This window comes from Cryptomeria japonica, chromosome 11, assembly GCF_030272615.1.
Source record: "Cryptomeria japonica chromosome 11, Sugi_1.0, whole genome shotgun sequence".
Taxonomy (NCBI): domain Eukaryota; kingdom Viridiplantae; phylum Streptophyta; class Pinopsida; order Cupressales; family Cupressaceae; genus Cryptomeria; species Cryptomeria japonica.
The window spans coordinates 274,800,132-274,818,766 of NC_081415.1; the positions used below are offsets into that span (position 1 = coordinate 274,800,132).

The 18,635-nt window shown below is 36.1% G+C and overlaps 1 protein-coding gene across 2 annotated transcripts; it reads right to left on the reverse strand.

The window, feature by feature from the left end:
* Nucleotides 1–5,909: 5,909 nt before the first annotated feature.
* LOC131068562 (pentatricopeptide repeat-containing protein At4g02750) lies at nucleotides 5,910–8,297 on the reverse strand. 2 transcript variants are annotated; one of them, XM_058003777.2, is made up of 2 exons: nucleotides 7,928–8,297; nucleotides 5,910–7,800 (listed from the first exon to the last, which is right to left on the reverse strand). In XM_058003777.2, the coding sequence occupies exons 1-2, from the start codon at nucleotides 7,932–7,934 to the stop codon at nucleotides 6,299–6,301; spliced, it is 1,509 nt and encodes a 502-aa protein (XP_057859760.2). In that variant the 5' UTR covers nucleotides 7,935–8,297; the 3' UTR covers nucleotides 5,910–6,298. The 2 variants fall into 2 exon arrangements, with proteins under 2 accessions (XP_057859760.2, XP_057859759.2); XM_058003776.2 differs by having other exon boundaries at nucleotides 5,910–7,809; nucleotides 7,928–8,296.
* Nucleotides 8,298–18,635: the final 10,338 nt, after the last annotated feature.

Genomic DNA, 18,635 nt, shown 5'->3' on the forward strand with positions numbered 1-18,635 from the left:
AGGAACTACTGCAAGGGCAACACTAGGCACCTCACTAGCAGCTAGAGTGAGGGATGAGACAGCCTCAACATCCATGTCCACAAGCTAAGAAGAAGCAAGAGTCAATGACCTAGTGAAGATCATAGACAGTGCTAGGATATCCTCCAAAGAGTCAAACAAGCACGCCTCTATAGTGCAATCAAGTGACTCAGTTGGAGGAGACGATATAGGAGTCAGGATTGTTGGCCTCCACAAGAGGGGTAGTAACAAAATCGAGAGAAGGCAGAGCCCTCTCAACAACACTAACAAAAATAGGCAAAGAAACATACATTGAAGTAGACAAAGAGATAGGTGAGGAACACACTTGAGCTAATTTGCATTGATGAAACTCCAGAATGAGGCCCTGCTTGAATTTGTGTTTAGGTTGCATAGAAGGCATATGTCGCATGTCAAACTTAGTACGTTGGAGGACCCTAGGAAAGATTAAATGAAGAAGATATGAAACAAGAGGATCAAGCAAAGAAGCATAGAGACCACCCGCACGGGAAACGTATCCAACGAACCAGACAATAGAAGTATCTCAGACAATGAGGTGATGAGAGGTGGCTCCAAGGACGATGCAATGAAGACCTACACCCACTTGGAGGGAGGTTCATCAAGAGTCTCAGAAGCAACTGGTAACAACACCAAAGATGATGTATATATTGGAACATCCAAAGGAATAAGAACAGATGCCGAAGGTGCACCCTCAGATTGCAAAGCAACATCACATTCTTGGGCCATAGCCCGTTGATGCCACTTACGCTCACACACACACTGATTATGACAAAGATGAGGACTGGAGGCTTAAGCCAGACAAGGGTCAGGAGCATCATGATCCATAAGAGATGCCTCTAAGATCGTGTCTGGGACAAGAGAAGGCCTCATCAATGGTTCAAGAGGTGTACTCGAGATAGACACTACATTCACAACAACGAGCACCCTACCTCACTTTGATCAAGGAGCAGTTGGAGGAACAAAGGGTGCCTACACAGGCTGTGAAGTAGGAGCAAGTGGTGATGAACAAGTATGAGGGTAACACTTCCTCTTTCCATATCAAGCAGTCCACAAGGGATATCTGCTAGGATCGAGAGCTCGAAGGGAGGGTTGGTCACACACTTTGATATCATGGGTGCCTTTCCCTTGTTTGCACTAGGTGCGGTCACAGGAATGAAAGAAACCACTGATGGTTGTGTAGTCCTAGGCGAACAAGGAGGTCTACTCGGAGGCACGTGCTTAACCTTAGCCCTCGATAAAGAAGGGGTATAAGGTACTACTTGCTCCAACACAGGAAGAGACAATAAAAGTCGATGCAGGAAGAGGCAATGAATAGCCAGGCTGAACAGACTTAGGAGCCAACTCCAGTGTTTGATAATAATACTAAGCTATATACATTAAGTCACCACAGAGAAGCATAAGGTCAATTAGAGTAGGCCCAAATGATCTAGTGAAAAATCCCCAGAGGCTACCAGTGGTTGATATCTAGTATCTTGGATGAGATGCAGTGAACCTTTATGATGAAACTTTAAGCACTTATGGACCACTGAAAGGACTACATCCATAGCTACCAACCAAGGAATACCTAGTTTGGCACCAAAGAGATCCGATTCAGGGATGATGGCAAACGTAGTCAAAACAACCTTGGGTTCCACAAGGACCACCAAGGTGATACTACCCAAAGGAGAAAGAGAACCCATTATGCGTTCTCAAGGTAGCACGACACTTATCATATCTCGGCCTATGCCATTTATTTACAAAAAGATGTCTCCTTTGTGATGAAATTGACTCTACATGAAGGATCAATCATTACAACCATAACAATTGGACCATTGAGCTTCGCAAGGATGTACCACCTCCATTAGAACCAACATGAGGACTAGTACCACCACTAGGGATAGTACCAACATCTGTACCAGAACTAATAGAAGTGGTATGAGCCACAACGGAAGTAGTAGTGGAACTGCTAGACATGCTAGTGTATCCTAGGGGAATGGTAGAAGCATTGATACTAGGGATGGTGGGTGCAGAGTCAACCATGTGTGCTGTCATCCTAGGCATGTCAACACCAATTTGAGAACTATAGGTGTCATACTAATGGTCATGGGGAGGAATACCTGCTAGGGGCATATGAATCTTAACAATCAAGGATAATTCTCTCATCATCTCTACCCCTTTTCTATTTGAAATTACCATGTCTCTTAGAGTATTCACGACATTTACAGCTTGGGGGAGGACATTTTTTTCGGTTTAGGAAACCTTCGAAATATCTCCAGTTCTCCTCTAACATATGAATCCAGTTAAAATCAATTATGACAATAGAGTCATGATCAATAGCAAGAGGAGAAGATAGGGGAGAATTCGTCGAGGTGTTATTCTGAAAGTTAGATTGCGAACTAAATGGAGAATGACTCCATGTCAAAATGGTCCTAACTGGGTGAGAGACCACAAAGTCATTTAGATCGAGAATTGGTTCATTAAACATTGGACTTGGTCGAGGAGGGTTGTAACAATTCAAATGAATGCTTTTCCTAACAGTCCTTTTCACAACAACCCCTGTGGTAGTCTGGGTCATAAAGCTCATGGACAAGCTCCATAACACCTTGAGCACTCTATGAGGGTATTATAAGGATTCTACAATACTTTAGTTGAAATTTGTTTATATTAAATTATGTATATATGTATAGGTGTTTTTTTTTTTTTTAAAATATGACAACACACGTGCACTGAGAGAACTAAAATGCAATTGGTTCACATCGAGTTCACCAAAATGTAAAGGACGGGATTTGCTACCCTCAAAGTGATGAACTTCAAGGAATAAACCAACCTTCGCTCTACCTCACTTTATTGGTGTTAAAGGTGAGGTCTATGAAATTCTTTAAAAAACATATATGTTTAATTTCTTAGAATTGAAGCAAAAATATCTAAAAACAATAATGACACTCTTAGATATTAAGAGAAAATGAAATCTAAGTAAATAAAGAAAATAAAGAATAAGAAAGACAATAAAAAGAGAATCTAAGAAATAATTTTTTTTTTAATCTAAGAACAAAAGAAGAAAAAGGTCATTATTCTTAGATAATAAAGTTAATGACCTTATTGTTCTTTTTATTTAGATAAATAAAATACAAATAACTAAGAAAAAATATGTAAGACTTAAAAAAGACTAGAAGACAACTAAATTAATTAATTACAATAAAGAAAAAGATTACTTAACAAAGAGAAGTCTAAAAATAAAACAAAAACAAGGGAAAAAGTCCAGAAGGAGGAGAAGGGAGCTAAGAAGAAGTAAAACAAAAACAAAAGGCACAAGGGAAAGGAGGGAAATCTTACAAAAATGGAAAGGAGGGGGGAACCGGAAAGATAAACAAAGGAAAAAACAAAAGAGGAAAGAGAACACCAAGAAAGCAGGCGGGGTGTGTGTGTGTGTGATGCGAGGGATCAAACAACGAGAGAGAATGCTAGGAGTGGGGGTGGTCAAGGCTTCTAAGGTTATTTAAAAGAGGGAGCCATGAGAAACTAAGAGTCAACCCTTCGTCTCTATTAAGATTAGATGGGTGGTTATGAATTTCAATGGCTTTCTTGAATATTATTAATAAATGAAATATAAAATCCATGCCAAAGTTGGGGATATAAAAAATATTTATAATTGGAGACAAGTTACTTTGCTCAATCTTTCCTATAAAATCATTCTCAAATCCCTTGCGCTTAAGTTGTGTCATCTTCTTCCTCAAATTTTATTACCTAATCAAGCTAGTTTTATCAAATCAAGATTTATTTTGGATAATATCATCACAATTTGCAAAGGTATGGAATGGACCCGATGATCCCACCAACAAGCCATTTTCATCAAAATTAAATTTTCGAAGGTATCTAACTACATGGAGTGAACTTTTATCCTCACAATACTCTAGGCATTAGGATTTGGTCCTCAATTTGTTCAATTAGTTTGTATGCTCTTTGTAGACGATTCAACTTATCTCACTATCAATGACCATGAATCTAAATTTGTTCAATTAGTTTGTATGCTCTTTGTAGATGATTCAACTTATCTCACTGTCAATGACCACGAATCTAATTTTTTTCTCTTTTTTATGTCCATTTACCAAGAATGATGTTTAGCTCTAGCATTGCATGTACTTATTGTGAAGGTTTTGATTTTTCTTGGCTCCTTAGTTTCTCAAGGGTTGGTTAAATTTATTTGTTTGCCTAATTCTTTGCCCCAACGTTTTAGTGGTCATTTTATTGATGACTGTTTTCTCACTCTTCTAGGGGAGAGGACCTTGAAGTTGAGCACCCTAACTTCATGCTTCTCAAAATCCTATGTGGAAATTTCAAATCACTCTCAAATTTTTACAACTTACTTGGCAAGTCCCCTTCTTATAACTAAGGTTTTAGGGTCACACCATCAAATATGATGCCACATCAACATGCTTTTTGCCAAGGTGTCCAAAACAAACACCCAAAAATGTGAGACCAATGGTCATGCAAAAGGGTGACCCATAGTTGTAACGGTCTGATAGTCTTGGAATGGTTTGCCGAGTATTACAAGTCTGATCTTGTTGCCAAATTATTCACGGAATGCCTATGGAGATTATTCAAACCATATTTAGGCCTAGTATTATCTTGATGTTCATTGCTATACTATCATTTGTTTGGTTAGACCCCTGCTTTGGTGACTTGCGTCGAGAAATTTTAACCCCCACCCCCTACCATTCTATAGGCTAGCAAGTTGATTCCATCAAAATTGTAGGGGCCCCACACACAAAACAATGGGCGGAACCATGGCCCTAATCGCGGATCTCAAGATGCAGCGACAACACCTGTGATGCAAGGAATCATTGACTCACATCAAATCATTGCTGATGAAGCATCATGGTGTCTCCCCCGTAGGGTTGATTCTGATTTTGGTTCTTGTATCACAGATGTTGGTTCGAAAATAACCCCACTATTCATTTTCAGCCCCCTATCTATATAACTGGTACTATAGAATTACTCTCCTACTATCGGATCACATGATTGGTTGCTTTTTACAACTAAAGGATACATTTCATTCAATTATGGACAGTCATCATCAACAATAACAACTTTAAAGTCACTACTATTGGTGCAATGTTATAAAAAAAATTGACATTAAATCAACAACTGTAGGTATTAAATCAACAACTGTTGTCACAACCATCGGAATGTGCTCAGGTATAGGTCTTTTCCCATAGAAGAGGAAAATAATGTTGAACAAAGTCTCCATTGCTTTGATTTTATTTATAAAGCGGCATGTACAACAATCTAATTTGAAAACACTCACGGTTATAGGAAATTCTTCTTGCCCCAGCCTCCCTAAATCAACTCTTTTGGTTTGTTATTTTTCTTGTTGGGTGACTTTTAAAACCTCATACTTGAAGCTAGAAAATATTCTTAAATTTTTTATTTGGACCTCCTCAAAACAATTATCGAGGTTTTCATTGAGTGGCTTGTGAGTACTGTTGTATTCCTTGTGATTCAAGTGGGCTGAGCTTAATTTTCACGGCTCTATGTACAAATTGGATTATTCAGTCCTTTGATAGTTGTGAGGGTTAAAAATTCTGATGCAACATTGTATTTATTTTAGTCATCTTGTTGGGAGGCTAGCCTAATAGAGAATAAGAAATTGAACATGACTCCCTCTTTATAATAAAACAAATATTCAATTCGAAGAAAGTTTTGTGAAGAAAAGTATTTGACAAGCTTGGAAAGCTATGAAGCCTTTGGATTATCTAGGACACTATTTTTTCAGATGGTCCCTATTATACAATGTCAAAATCATTCTCTTGATAAGAACCCTTGGATCCTGGTTTTAATCATTTGCTTACATATTTCACTCCTCAATCAAATTCGAGGATATGGGCGCACACACCAAAAAAAAAAAACTTCTCATAATTCAAATAAAGCCAAAAATAAATAAACGTAATGTGTTTAAGGAATACAGCTCAACATGAGACAGGCTGATAATTGATACCCACCATATGAACTAGTTCAAATGGTCTTGACTCGTATGCTTTTGTTATGGGCAGCGAACCTCAACTAGTCCAGAAAATTCATTTTCTTCAGTAGACTTACAATCAAATCAGAAACTGTTCTCGTCCCATTTCAGCCCTTGAACTCCGATAATGTTCAGAGTATGAGCTGCTTGTATGCATGTTCACATCTAATGCCTTCATGACGTGGTCACAGAACATGTATTAGAATAGCTCACTGCCTGCCAAAACAGGAAGACCCTGTAATTGCTTCTCCACTAGCAGTAGCATCACCAATAATCCCCACAAGAACAGATCCCGTCCTTAAAGTGATGGAACCGATTGCTGTCCCTCAAAACGATTTCTCGCTCAACAATCTTGCACATAAACTTGATGGCAGTATGGCAATCACCACATACACGAAGGTTTTTCATTATTTTAAGGGGAGTACCAGCAGAGGTGTTTATGAGCCCAAATGCAATTGCTAGCTTTTCACTGTGATAGGTAAGATAGTGTTCCTTTTTATCCATCTCAACTTTATGAAGCACATAGTTTGTATCAGGCATGTACCCTGCCTTCTTCATTTCTTCTGTCAATTTTGCCAACTCTGCATAGATTTCCTCCATCTGTGGGTTCGCGGGGTCGCCAACCATAAAGTAATGTACTTTCTTTTTCACTTCAATCCAGCTGTATCCTGCCTCCTTTCTAACCCCACTATCTCTCATCAGTTTCCTCACTTTTGCCACTTCATCCCATTTGCCTACTGCAGCATAGATATTGGACAGTATCACGTATGATACATGGTCTTCTGGATCCATTTCAAATATATGCTTTGCAACTCGGGCTGCAAGCTCTGAGTTGTGATGGACGGCACATGCACCAAGCAAGGCCCGCCATACAACTATATCAGGAGAAAATGGCATTTCCTTGATTAGAAGCTCTGCATCCATCAGTCGCCCTGCCCGGCCAAGTAGGCCAACCATGCAAGTATAGTGATCCATTCTTGGTATGATTCCATGATCTCGATTCATAGAATTAAAATATTCATAGCCTCTATCAACTAAACCAACATGTGCACATGCAGAGAGAACGCCAATAAAGGTAACATAATCTGGCTTTACACCTGCATTTTGCATTTGATCAAACAATTCAAACGCCTTCATGACATGCCCATGGTTAGCACAAGCCACAATTATTGAATTCCATGAGACCAAATTACGCTCAGGCAAATCCTCAAAAACCAAGCATGAATCCTCTATGCTGCCACATTTGGCATACATGTCTACAAGGGCACTCCCCACAAAAACATTTGATTCTAATCCTGCATAAATCGCTTGAACATGGATCTGCTTAGCTTGTTCCGGAGCTGCCAAATCCGAACAAGCTCGAAGAACACTAGACAAAGCAAAGGGATTCATCCTCATGCCTTCTCTTTTCATCAGACAAATGAGCCCCAGAGCCTCTTCAGCCGGCCCATTCTGGGCGTATGCACCAATCATGCCACTCCATGATACCTCGTCCCTTTCAGGCATTCTGTCAAACAAAATGCGTGCATCCTTAGTATTTCCACATTTGGCGTACATGTCAACCAGTGCACTTGCAGTAAACACCTCGCCTTCCAATCCCAATTTTACAGCATGGGCATGAATCTGGTACCCTTCAGCAGCAGCTGCCACACCTGAACACGCTTTGAGAGCGCTTCCGAAAGTGAACTGGTTTGGCATTGGTCCTCTTTGTTGCATTTGGTAAAAGAGTTTGAGGGCCTCCTCACACTGTCCATGCTGGGCAAGCCCTGCAATCACTGAAGTCCATGAGACGACGTCTGGATTAGACATTTTGTCAAACAATTGGCGTGCATCCTTCAAACTATTGCATTTGGCATACATATTGATAATGTTGTTCAAAAGAAACACGTTTACCTGGCATACAGTCTTGACAAGGTGAGCATGAATTAGCTTCCCTAGTTTTACATCTTTAAATTCAATGCACCTTTTCAGCAAGCCAATGTACTTATTACTGTCCATCAGCAACTCGATGCTGTTTTATCAGAAAAGTTGAACGAAACCAAGATTAGTATAACATTGCAGCAAGAGGAAGAAAATTTTGCTTCAGGTTCCTCCACTTCGTAACACTATGGAACAGTTATTTCGGTTCAAAATGCATCAATTCGTCATAGCTATACGGATGTTTGAATCTGAAACCAGTTCTGCATGCGTATAAGAGTAAAATGGCAATCCATTTGTTCATTTTTTATTAATTTATATTTGGAAGGTTATAAGTGTATTGTGACACTTCTGTTAATTCCATACATCACAATTTAGATGTGACTATAGATTCTTCATCCTTCCTTTTAGGGTAAACATATAAGTATAATTTAGAACTAGCAATTATAATTTTGATTCAAATTTGTAAAACAATATTAAATTTAAATATAATAAATTCAAAATTGTACATTAATTGACTGTAGCATCAGTATCTATATTATTAATAACAAACTCAAAGTTTGCACTTTACTTGACATGTTTTCTAACTCTTACAAATTTGTTAAATCAATATAAAAGAAGGAAAGCAAGTTGCTTCCACTCTTAGTATAGTAAAGTCTCATAGTGTTTTTGATATTAAAAGTAGCCAAAACTAGGGGGCTGGCCCAGATACAGTCACATTAACAGTAGAAGAACAATTGTTAAAAAAACAACAACAAAATCACAACCTCCTAAAACTTTCCTCTATCAAAAACTTTAAACATACTACCCATATTAACAGAGTTTAAAAGAGTCACAGTAAACAATAAAATATGCCACGCAAGGCTAAAGATAACCAAGTCCGAGATTAACCAACAAGGATTATAATCATAACTAGAAACAGTAAGGCCACCAAGGCCATCCAAAAACTCAAAAAACCACCAAGTAGATAACATCCCTACTTCTTTTTGCCATGACTCATCTTGGGTAGTAGCCTCCTAGCCCATTCTTTGGTGAGAAATTTAAAGAGGTCTTTGTAGTCCTCTTCCTCCTTCCGTTTTCCTTTCTGGGTGTTCTCCTGCAAAAGACACAGGGTGGTCGCAGTTCTTTAGAACCTGATTCAAGTGTCTGCCCCAAAGGTGTGAACTTCCGTCGAGGGGGATTTAAGGGTAGTTTAGGTATATTGTTCTCTTAATTGTTCATGGGTGTAGTACTTGATAGATTTAGGATGGGTTGTTTTGGTTTTGCGTTGCGTGCATCAACCACACCATCGTTAACATGTTTTTATTTCTTGTCCAAAATTTTGATTTACCATTGTTGTTATTGTTGTTAGGACTATTAGAATAGTTTGCCCCTTCTTTGTAAATCTTTGTTTCCCCTTTTTTAACCAAGGCTTCTTCAATTTTGAGTCCATTCTCAATGAGTTTGTTGAAGTTAGGTGGACATTGCAATTGAAGTGCATAGCTCATCTCATTGTTTAGACTATGGATAAAAATGTCCATCTTCTCTTGTTCAGGTATGGGTCGAGGATATTTGAAAAATAATTGTCTCCATCTTTGTGAGAAAGTGAAGAAAGGCTCTCCACTTTTCTATCTTACATTGCATAGATGAATCATGGCCACTTCGTGTTCAATGTTGTATGAATATTGAGTGACAAATTTATCCACTAATTCTGAAAATGATTTGATACTAGGAGCGAGTTTTGAGAAACATTCCATGGCTTTTCCTCCTAAGCTCTTTGGGAATAACATCATCAAGTGAGTGTCATTGTTGTTGATACATAATAGCTTCGGTAAGATAAATGATTGAATGGGAGATAAATGAAGTCTCTCATTCAATCATCTATCTCATTGATAGATAAATTCAGATCTCACTGGTTATTCCTTTATCTATAATTGCTATCCTTATTCTGTTACAACATTTATCAATTATGTTACTCATACAAACTGATGATTAAATTGAGTGCAAACTATTAAACTGATAAACCGATAATGATCGGGTCTTATTCTAACCCTCCTGATTCATTATCGGGTTACCACTTTAATAGCCACTGAATTTACAATGATCGGGCTTAATACATTCCACCGACTAACTAATGTTATCGGGGTAAATTAATTGATAACCGACTAACTTAAGTTATCGGGTTTAAACCGCTTCAATTGCCACCGATTAATATTGCCACCGATTACCATCGGATTAGTTATATTGATAACCGAAATGATATCGGTTCATTAGCATATGTGATGACACCGATTAAGTAATCGGTTATGGAGGGACACGACCAAGGGGTATCTTGGTCGGTCATGTCCAAAGGACATGATCGATCAAGGTACCACTTGATCAGTCCCCTCCATAATATATATATACACCAATAAATGTTGTGGAGAAAACATAGAAAAAATATTAATGCTCTCTCTCCACCTGCAACAAAGAAAAGAAATCAGATTTATTATACTATGAAATAACGTATACTTGAAAGGAAAATTACTTTGAATATAACTTGCACCTTGAATTGAAGATTGAAATACATTTACAATTGTGTGATGCCTCCATGTTTGCTGCACAAAACTCTCTAACATGGTCTTGTGGATCCGTTTTGCCCCCATATTTGTCATATTTGGGGGTTTCAAAATTAGGAGGAAATGGAATCAATTGTAAGCTCATCAAAAGGATATGGACATATGTCTTCTAAGGAGTATGTTTTTGTTGTTCCTCTTTGCATGTCAATCATTTGTTGTTGGAGGGCTTGAATTTGATGAGTCAAGGCATCAAATGGATTGTTGTCACTATTCCTTGAATCAAAATCTCTTTTCCTTTGACCCTCTCTTAATTTAGTTACATGCACTATAGAATGTGTCAAATGCGCTATCAGAATGATCAAATGCACTATCAAAATAATCAAATGTGTTATAACAGAGATCAAATGCACTATAACAAGGGTCAAATGCACTATCACAATTATCAAATGTGCTATCATAATTATCAAATGCACTATCAGAATGGTCAAATGTGCTATCAAAATGATCAAATGTGCTAATTTGCTATGTTTCTGGGAGTTTTCCAGATTTTCAAATTTTTATGTGAGCTTTTTGATTTTTTGATTGTTTTATAGGATGATTTTATAATTTTTAACAAAAAACACAATAAGAAGACATGAATAATCAATAGGTTTTTGACTAATCTAAACATCAAGTGTATGTTCTAGGATCTTTTCAAATCCCATTGATTTCCACATGTTTTGAACAATTGAAGACAAATCAATCAGACTTTTCTATTCTCAAAGTTCATTATAATATCACAGCTCACAACTTGGAATCTCCGTCAACTCAAACAACCATGTCACATCCTAGGGTGCACCCATTTTTTTGCCTTTTGCCAAAAGTTGACCCAAAGGAAATTTCTCCTCAATTGGATCATTTTCTTGGGAGCCTTATGGTGAGTATCTCGGGGGTGGATTCTTCCCCACCCTTGCATTGTGATATTATAACGTTTGGCTACTGACTCGGCTCGATTATACACTTAAAGTTTGTAATAAGGGTTTTTGTTCGGTGCATAATGATAAACTCCCTAAAGAGGCCTCCCAATCTTTAGAACAAAGGCTTTACACATCACAAAGATATTGGGTGAGGGCTATCAATGAACACTACCATTGGATGTGATTTTTATCACAATCACATTTGATTATAGTGGGGGTTGGAATAACTTGGCTTTAGAAATTCCCACTTAGGTTGTTCCCCTCTCACCCAACCTTATGGGCTACTCAAGAGGGAAGACCTTCTAAAAGGTGTTATCCTAATACAATGAATTGAAAGAGTGAGTTTGGCTTTTTGGTCACCCAATTAAGGGGAGAGCATATGCCTATCACTTCACAAGCATGGTAGACAATGTTAAATTAACCCTTTACTTAATCTATTTGCCTATTTTAAGCATGTAGATAAAAGGAAATAAGCAATTATTTTGAAAAGATCTCCATGCTAGGTCCTACAACACACCATCAGTAGTTTGAATTCCTCTTTGTCTAGTCTTCAATTATCCAAATTTAACCTGCAAAATAGACAAAGGAACTTGATTAGAAAAAAAATGGTCTCTATTTAAAATGGGCTAAAACAAAAATTAAATGTGCTACAAGAAATGTTAAATGCGCAATAGAATGCATCAAATGTGCCACATAATATATCAAAAGTGCTAAAACAGAGATTGGATGCGCTATAAGAACTATTAAATGCACTATAATAGAGATTAAATGTGCCAAAGTCTAAGTTGAATATGCCAGACTTTAAGTTGAATGTGCTAAAATGGAACTTCAGATCTATATCTATAAAAAACCTATGATAAAATGTTAAAAACGGGGTAGGGCTCCATAGTGGGCACCAAAAAATGTGTACCAAAATATGCATCAATGAAATTAAGACATTAAAACACATCTATGAGACTAAATTGAAAGCAAATTAATAGAAAATCATTCAAACTCAACTTTCTTGTGAATGTTCCATTGTCCTCTATCTCTAAGGATTTATCAAGCCATATTAGCTCTCAGATTTATGCACTTGTGGCTTTCAAAATGACGACCTAGAGAACGAGATTGAATGTAAATGCAAAAAATTCTTCCTACAATTGTATGAGATTAATCTAGATGAGATGCAAACTTGATTCTACATTATTATTGAAATGCTTCATTAATTTATGCTAAAATGGTACAAAAATATGCTATGCTAAATGTTCAAAGATTGCTAAAATGTTGGAAATGCTTAATGCTTCTAATTTTGTGCAAAATGATCTTCTAGCTTGTATACCTTGATTTGTGAAAATGAAGGTTTATTTTTATATATTTTCCAAGGCTCATGTCCTAGGTGGCAAGGATGGATGGTTAGGATTTGATTTGAGAAGATGAAGGGTTGGAGATGGAGAAGTTAGAAAAATCGATCATGTTTCTTTAAGGGGAAACAAGTGTTATGTGGAGGATGGAGAGGAAAGGAATGCCAAGTGTCTTCTCAATTAGTTACAATGCCATGCATCTCTTCAATTTTGTTGAAGATATTTGTTTAATTAAATATTTAAAAATATTTAATTATATGAGACACATGTTGATGTAATCCAAAAATCTTAAAATGAGCATATATATATCAGATGAAGTACAAACTGCTTTGAAAGAGTAGTTGGAAACATTTCGGCTTATCTAGCACTGATGATATTCCTAGATCCTCATTGATGTTAAGAATAAGATTGTCTACTACTGCATCCAAGACAACAAAGCAGAGAGACAATCCAAAATTTAAAACCAAATGCAAACCACTTGCTTTTTTGGCTTTCAAAGGATTGTCTTCAATCTTCTTTTTGATAATATCCACATAAAATATAATATGTGACAAAAGTCTCTCTACCATTATGCTTTGATGTATGTCCATACCCTATTCAAAAGCTCCCATTTTGGCACAACCAGGGAGGACACAAGCAAAGGTTGTTGAAATTTGGGTTTACACCTATCAATTGCACTCGCTTGGAAGTTTCTAAAGATTTTTCAACAAATCAATTTTGTGCATATCTTGCAACATTGCAATCCATGAGTCCATAGTTTTTTTAGAAATATTTTAATGTTTTGTCTATACTTTGATGGATGTCCATACTTTGTTTTCAAATCTTCTATTTTGACACATGCAAGGAGAATGTTGGCAAAGGTTGTGGAATTCGACTTTACACCTGCCAATTGCATTTTCTTGAAATTTTCTGAAGCCTTTTCAATGAATCCATTATGTGCATATCCTGCAATCATGGCATCCCATGAGACCACATTTCTTTCAAGCATTTTGTCAAATAGTTATTGTGCCTTGTTGATACTTCCATGTTTTGCATAAATGTCTACAACAACATTTCCAACTATAATGTCTAACAAAATCCCCTCTTCCATTATGCTTTGATGGATTTCCATACCTTGTTCCAAAGCTTCCATTTTGATACAAGCAAGGAGTATATTGGAAAAAGTTGTGGAATATTGTAATGTCCCCATTTTGAAATATAATTTAATAATAAATGATAATAATAAAATTAAAATGCAAAAGAATAAAAATGAAAATAAAAATAAAAAAGAAAATATAAAAGAATATGATTAAATATAATTAAGATTTGATTAAAGTTAATGAATGGTCAAAAGGCATGAAATGATAAGTTGCAACTCCCCCAAATATGAGGTATAAAAGGGAGGAGAGAACTCATTTGAAGAGGGGATAATTTGGGAAAGAGAAGTGCAAATCTGATTTAAATAAGAAGTGCATATTTGATTGTGAAAGGTTGTGTCCCTTTCAAAGGGCAAAAATAATGAAGAGTTGCACTCTTTGAAAGGGTGCGTCTCTTGCCAAAGGGCATACATCATGAAGAGGTGTGACCTCTCCCAAACATTGAGAGATATAGAGGAAAGGAATCAAAAGCATACAGTGTCAGCATGCCATGGATCAAAACATATCAGAGCTGTTATTAAGTTATAGCCAGTAACATCTTTGATCTTGGTGGTATGCATGGGGATGTGTTTAATAAGCATGCTTAATATATGAAGCTTGATAATGTTCTTATGTAGAATAAATAGTAATATTAATATGGGCTGCAATATGTATGATGTAGTCATACTTAATTTCATATATATTCATAATACATAAGAAACTAGTATACTTACAGTCTAAATCATGTTATTACTATCAGTATGTAAGAAGATGGGAATGAGATGTTCCAAAGAGGGGGAGTCTAATTCCAAGCAATAGGTTAAGTCCCAATATAGGGTGGGGATCAGCGGCCCATAAGCCTTGAGGGTATAGACCCATGATAGGTAAGGGCTTGGATCTGTAAACTTTGAGGGAACCTATTGTATTTGGTCTCTAAGCACTTTGGTGACATACATAGACCCTTCTCCCTTAAAATTGAAGTAGTAGCAAGGTCTGATAACTATATTAAGAACTATGAATAATGAAATTAATCATCTAATGAGGAAAATAAATAAACACTTGTTAATAAATAATAAATTGAAGAATATCAATGACTAGCTTCATGATTAAGTCTCTCAAACAATTTTGGTATATTAAAATAGATTAATTATGTTAATCAAGTAGGGGACATTACAATTGGTATTAAAGCTTTGATCCTGCAATCCTACAGGGTAAAGATGAATCAATGAATCATTCTAGTCAATAATAAGAAATCTAAAAATACATGTATGCTCTATGTTTGCATATATCCATGTGTATTCTTCATGTTTGATATTGATAGATGACTCAGTTTGAGAAAATTAAAATTGACATTGCTTGAGGACAAGCAAATTTGGGAAGGGCGGACTGTAATGTCCCCACTTTGAAATATAATTTAATAATAAATGGTAATAATAAGATTAAAATACAAAAGAATAAAAATAAATAGAAAAATAAAAAAATATATAAAAGAATATAATAAGATTTGATTAAAGTTAATGAATGGTCAAAAGGCATGAAATGATAAGTTGCGACTCCCCCAACTATGAGGTATAAAAGGGAGAGAACTCATTTGAAGAGGGGATAATTTGGGAATGAGAAGTGCAGGTCTAATTTAAATAAGAAGTGCAGATCTGATTGTGAAAGGTTGTGTCCCTTTCAAAGGACAAAAATAATGAAGAGTTGCACTCTTTCAAAGGGCGTGTCTCTTGCCAAAGGGCATACATGATGAAGAGGTATGACCTCTCCCTCACATTAAGAGATATAAAGGAAAGGAATCAAAAGCATCCAGTGATAGCACCATGGATCAGAACTGTTATTAAGTTACAACCAGTAACATCCTTGGTCTTGGTGGTATGCATGGGGATGTGTTTAATAAGCATGCTTAATATATGAATCTCGATAATGTTCTTATTCAGAATAAATAGTAACATTAATATGGACTGCAATATGTATGATGTAGTCATACTTAATTTCATATATATTCATAATACATAAGAAATTAATATACTTACATTCTAAATAATGTTATTACTATCAGTATTTAAGAAGATGGGAATGAGATGTTCCAAAGACGGGGAGTCTAAATCCAAGCAATAGGTTAAGTCCCAATATAGGGTGGGGATCAGCGACCCATAAGCCTTGAGGGTATAGATCCAAGATAGGTAAGGGCTTGGATCTATAAACTTTGAGGTAACTTGTTTTATTTGGTCTCTAAGCGCTTTGGTAACATACATAGACCCTTCTCCCTTAAAAATCAAGTAGTAACAAGGTCTGATAACTATATTAAGAACTATGAATAATGAAATTAATCATCTAATGAGGAAAATAAATAAGCAGTTGTTAATAACTAATAAGTTGAATAATATCAATGAATAGCTTAATGATTAAGTCTCAAACAATTTTAGTATATTGAAATAGATTAATTATGTTAATCAAGTAGGGGACATTACAATTGGTATCAGAGCTTTGATCATGCCATCCTACAGGGTAAAGATATATCAATGAATCATTCTTGTCAATAAGAAGAAATCTAAAAGTATGCGCATTCACATGTATGCTCTATGTTTGCATATATCCTTGTGTATGCTTTGTGTCTTTTATGTGTATGCTCTGTGTTTGATATTGATAGATGACTCAGTTTGAGAAAATTAAAATTGACATTGCTTGAGGACAAGAAAATTTGGGAAGGGCAGACTGTAATGTCCCCTTTCTGAAATATAATTTAATAATAAATGATAATAATAAAATTAAATACAAAAGAATAAAAATAAAAAGAAAAAGAAAATATAAAAGAATACGATTAAAAATAATTAAGATTTGATTAAAGTTAATGAATGGTCAAAAGGCATGAAATGATAAGTTGTGACTCCCACAAATATGAGGTATAAAAGGGAGGAGAGAACTCATTTGAAGAGGGGATAATTTGGGAATGAGAAGTGAAGATCTGATTTAAATAAGAAGTGCAGATCTGATTATGAAAGGTTGTGTCCCTTTCAAAGGGCAAAAATAATGAAGATTTGCACTCTTTCAAAGGGTGTGTCTCTTGCCAAAGAGCATACATGATGAAGAGGTGTAACCTCTCCCTCACATTAAGAGATATAAAGGAGAGGAATCAAAAGCATCCAGCGATAGCACCATGGATTAGATGAGATCAGAATTGTTATTAAGTTACAGCCAGCAACATCCTTGATCTTGGTGGTATGCATGGGGATGTGTTTAATAAGAATGCTTAATATATGAAGCTCGATAATGTTCTTATGCAGAATAAATAGTAATATTAATATGGACTGCAATGTATGGAAGTCATACTTAATTTCATATATATTCATAATACATAATAAATTAGTATACTTACAGTCTAAATCATGTTATTACTGTCAATATTTAAGAAGATGGGAATGAGATGTTCCAAAGAAGGGCAGTCTAAATCCAAGCAATAGGTTAAGTCCCAATGTAGGGTGGGGATCATCGACCCATAAGCCTTGAGGGTATAGACCCAAGATAGGTAAGGGCTTGGATCTGTAAACTTTGAGGGAACCTATTGTATTTGGTCTCTAAGTGCTCTGGTAACATACATAGAGCCTTCTCCCTTAAAACATAAGTAGTAGCAAGGTCTGATAACTATATTAAGATCTATGAATAATGAAATATTTCAAAGTGGGGACATTACAAATATTGCTTTACCCTGCCAATTGTATTTCCCTTAAAGTCTCTAACACCTTTCTAACAAATCTATTTTGTACATATCTCTAGATCATTGCAATCCATTGGAACACATTTATGTGAGGCATTATGTCAAATTAGTCATGTTCCTTGTCTATGCTTCCACATTTTGTTATCACTACAATATCTAACAAAATTCATCTATTCTCTATGCTTTTATAGATGTCTATGCCCTATTGCAAATTTTCCATTTTGGCATAGGCTAGGAAATATTGTTTACATTATTGAATTTAGATTCTAAATAAAATTATTGTGTTTACCTATGAATCTGCTTTGCAAAGTACCCATAAGTTTCCACAATGAATTTTAATAGAAACTATTGGCATACAAATGATCAATTTCCCCTTTTAATATACAACTAGCAATTGTGCCTTGGTGTCCAATGGGTATGTCAAAGAGGTGTGGAAGGTCAATTAGGAAAAAATTGAACTACTTTTTGTATACATTTGTGCAACACATAAGGTCAATTGGTGGGCCATTTAGGAAATGATGTTTGTGCAATAAAGGTCTCAATGGAAAAGTGATCTAGGTTTAAATCAACTATGCATCTATTTATAAGGATCCAAACATGAGTAAAATTTAACCTCTCAATTAGGAATATAATTGTGCTCCATTTCTAATAAGCTCGTGTTATGTTTACAATAGGGAGAAAGGGAGAGTGAGAGAGATAAAGATAAAAAGAGGGAGCGATATAGGGGAGAAGAGTGAGAGAGATGAAGCATAAGATGAGAGAGAGAGAGAGAGAGAGAGAGAGAGAGAGAGAGAGAGAGAGAGAGAGAGAGAGAGAGAGAGGGATACATGGAGATGGAGGTATATGGACATAGAGATAGAGATGGGGGAGAATGCTATTAAAAGTGGAGAGAGAGAGGGGGGGGGGGGGACGAATGAGAGAGAAAGAGAAAGAGGGACAATAAAATGTTAAAGAGATAGGAAGATAAAGGTAGAGAAAGAGATAGATTGAGAGAGATCTCGATATATAGAGGGGGTAATAT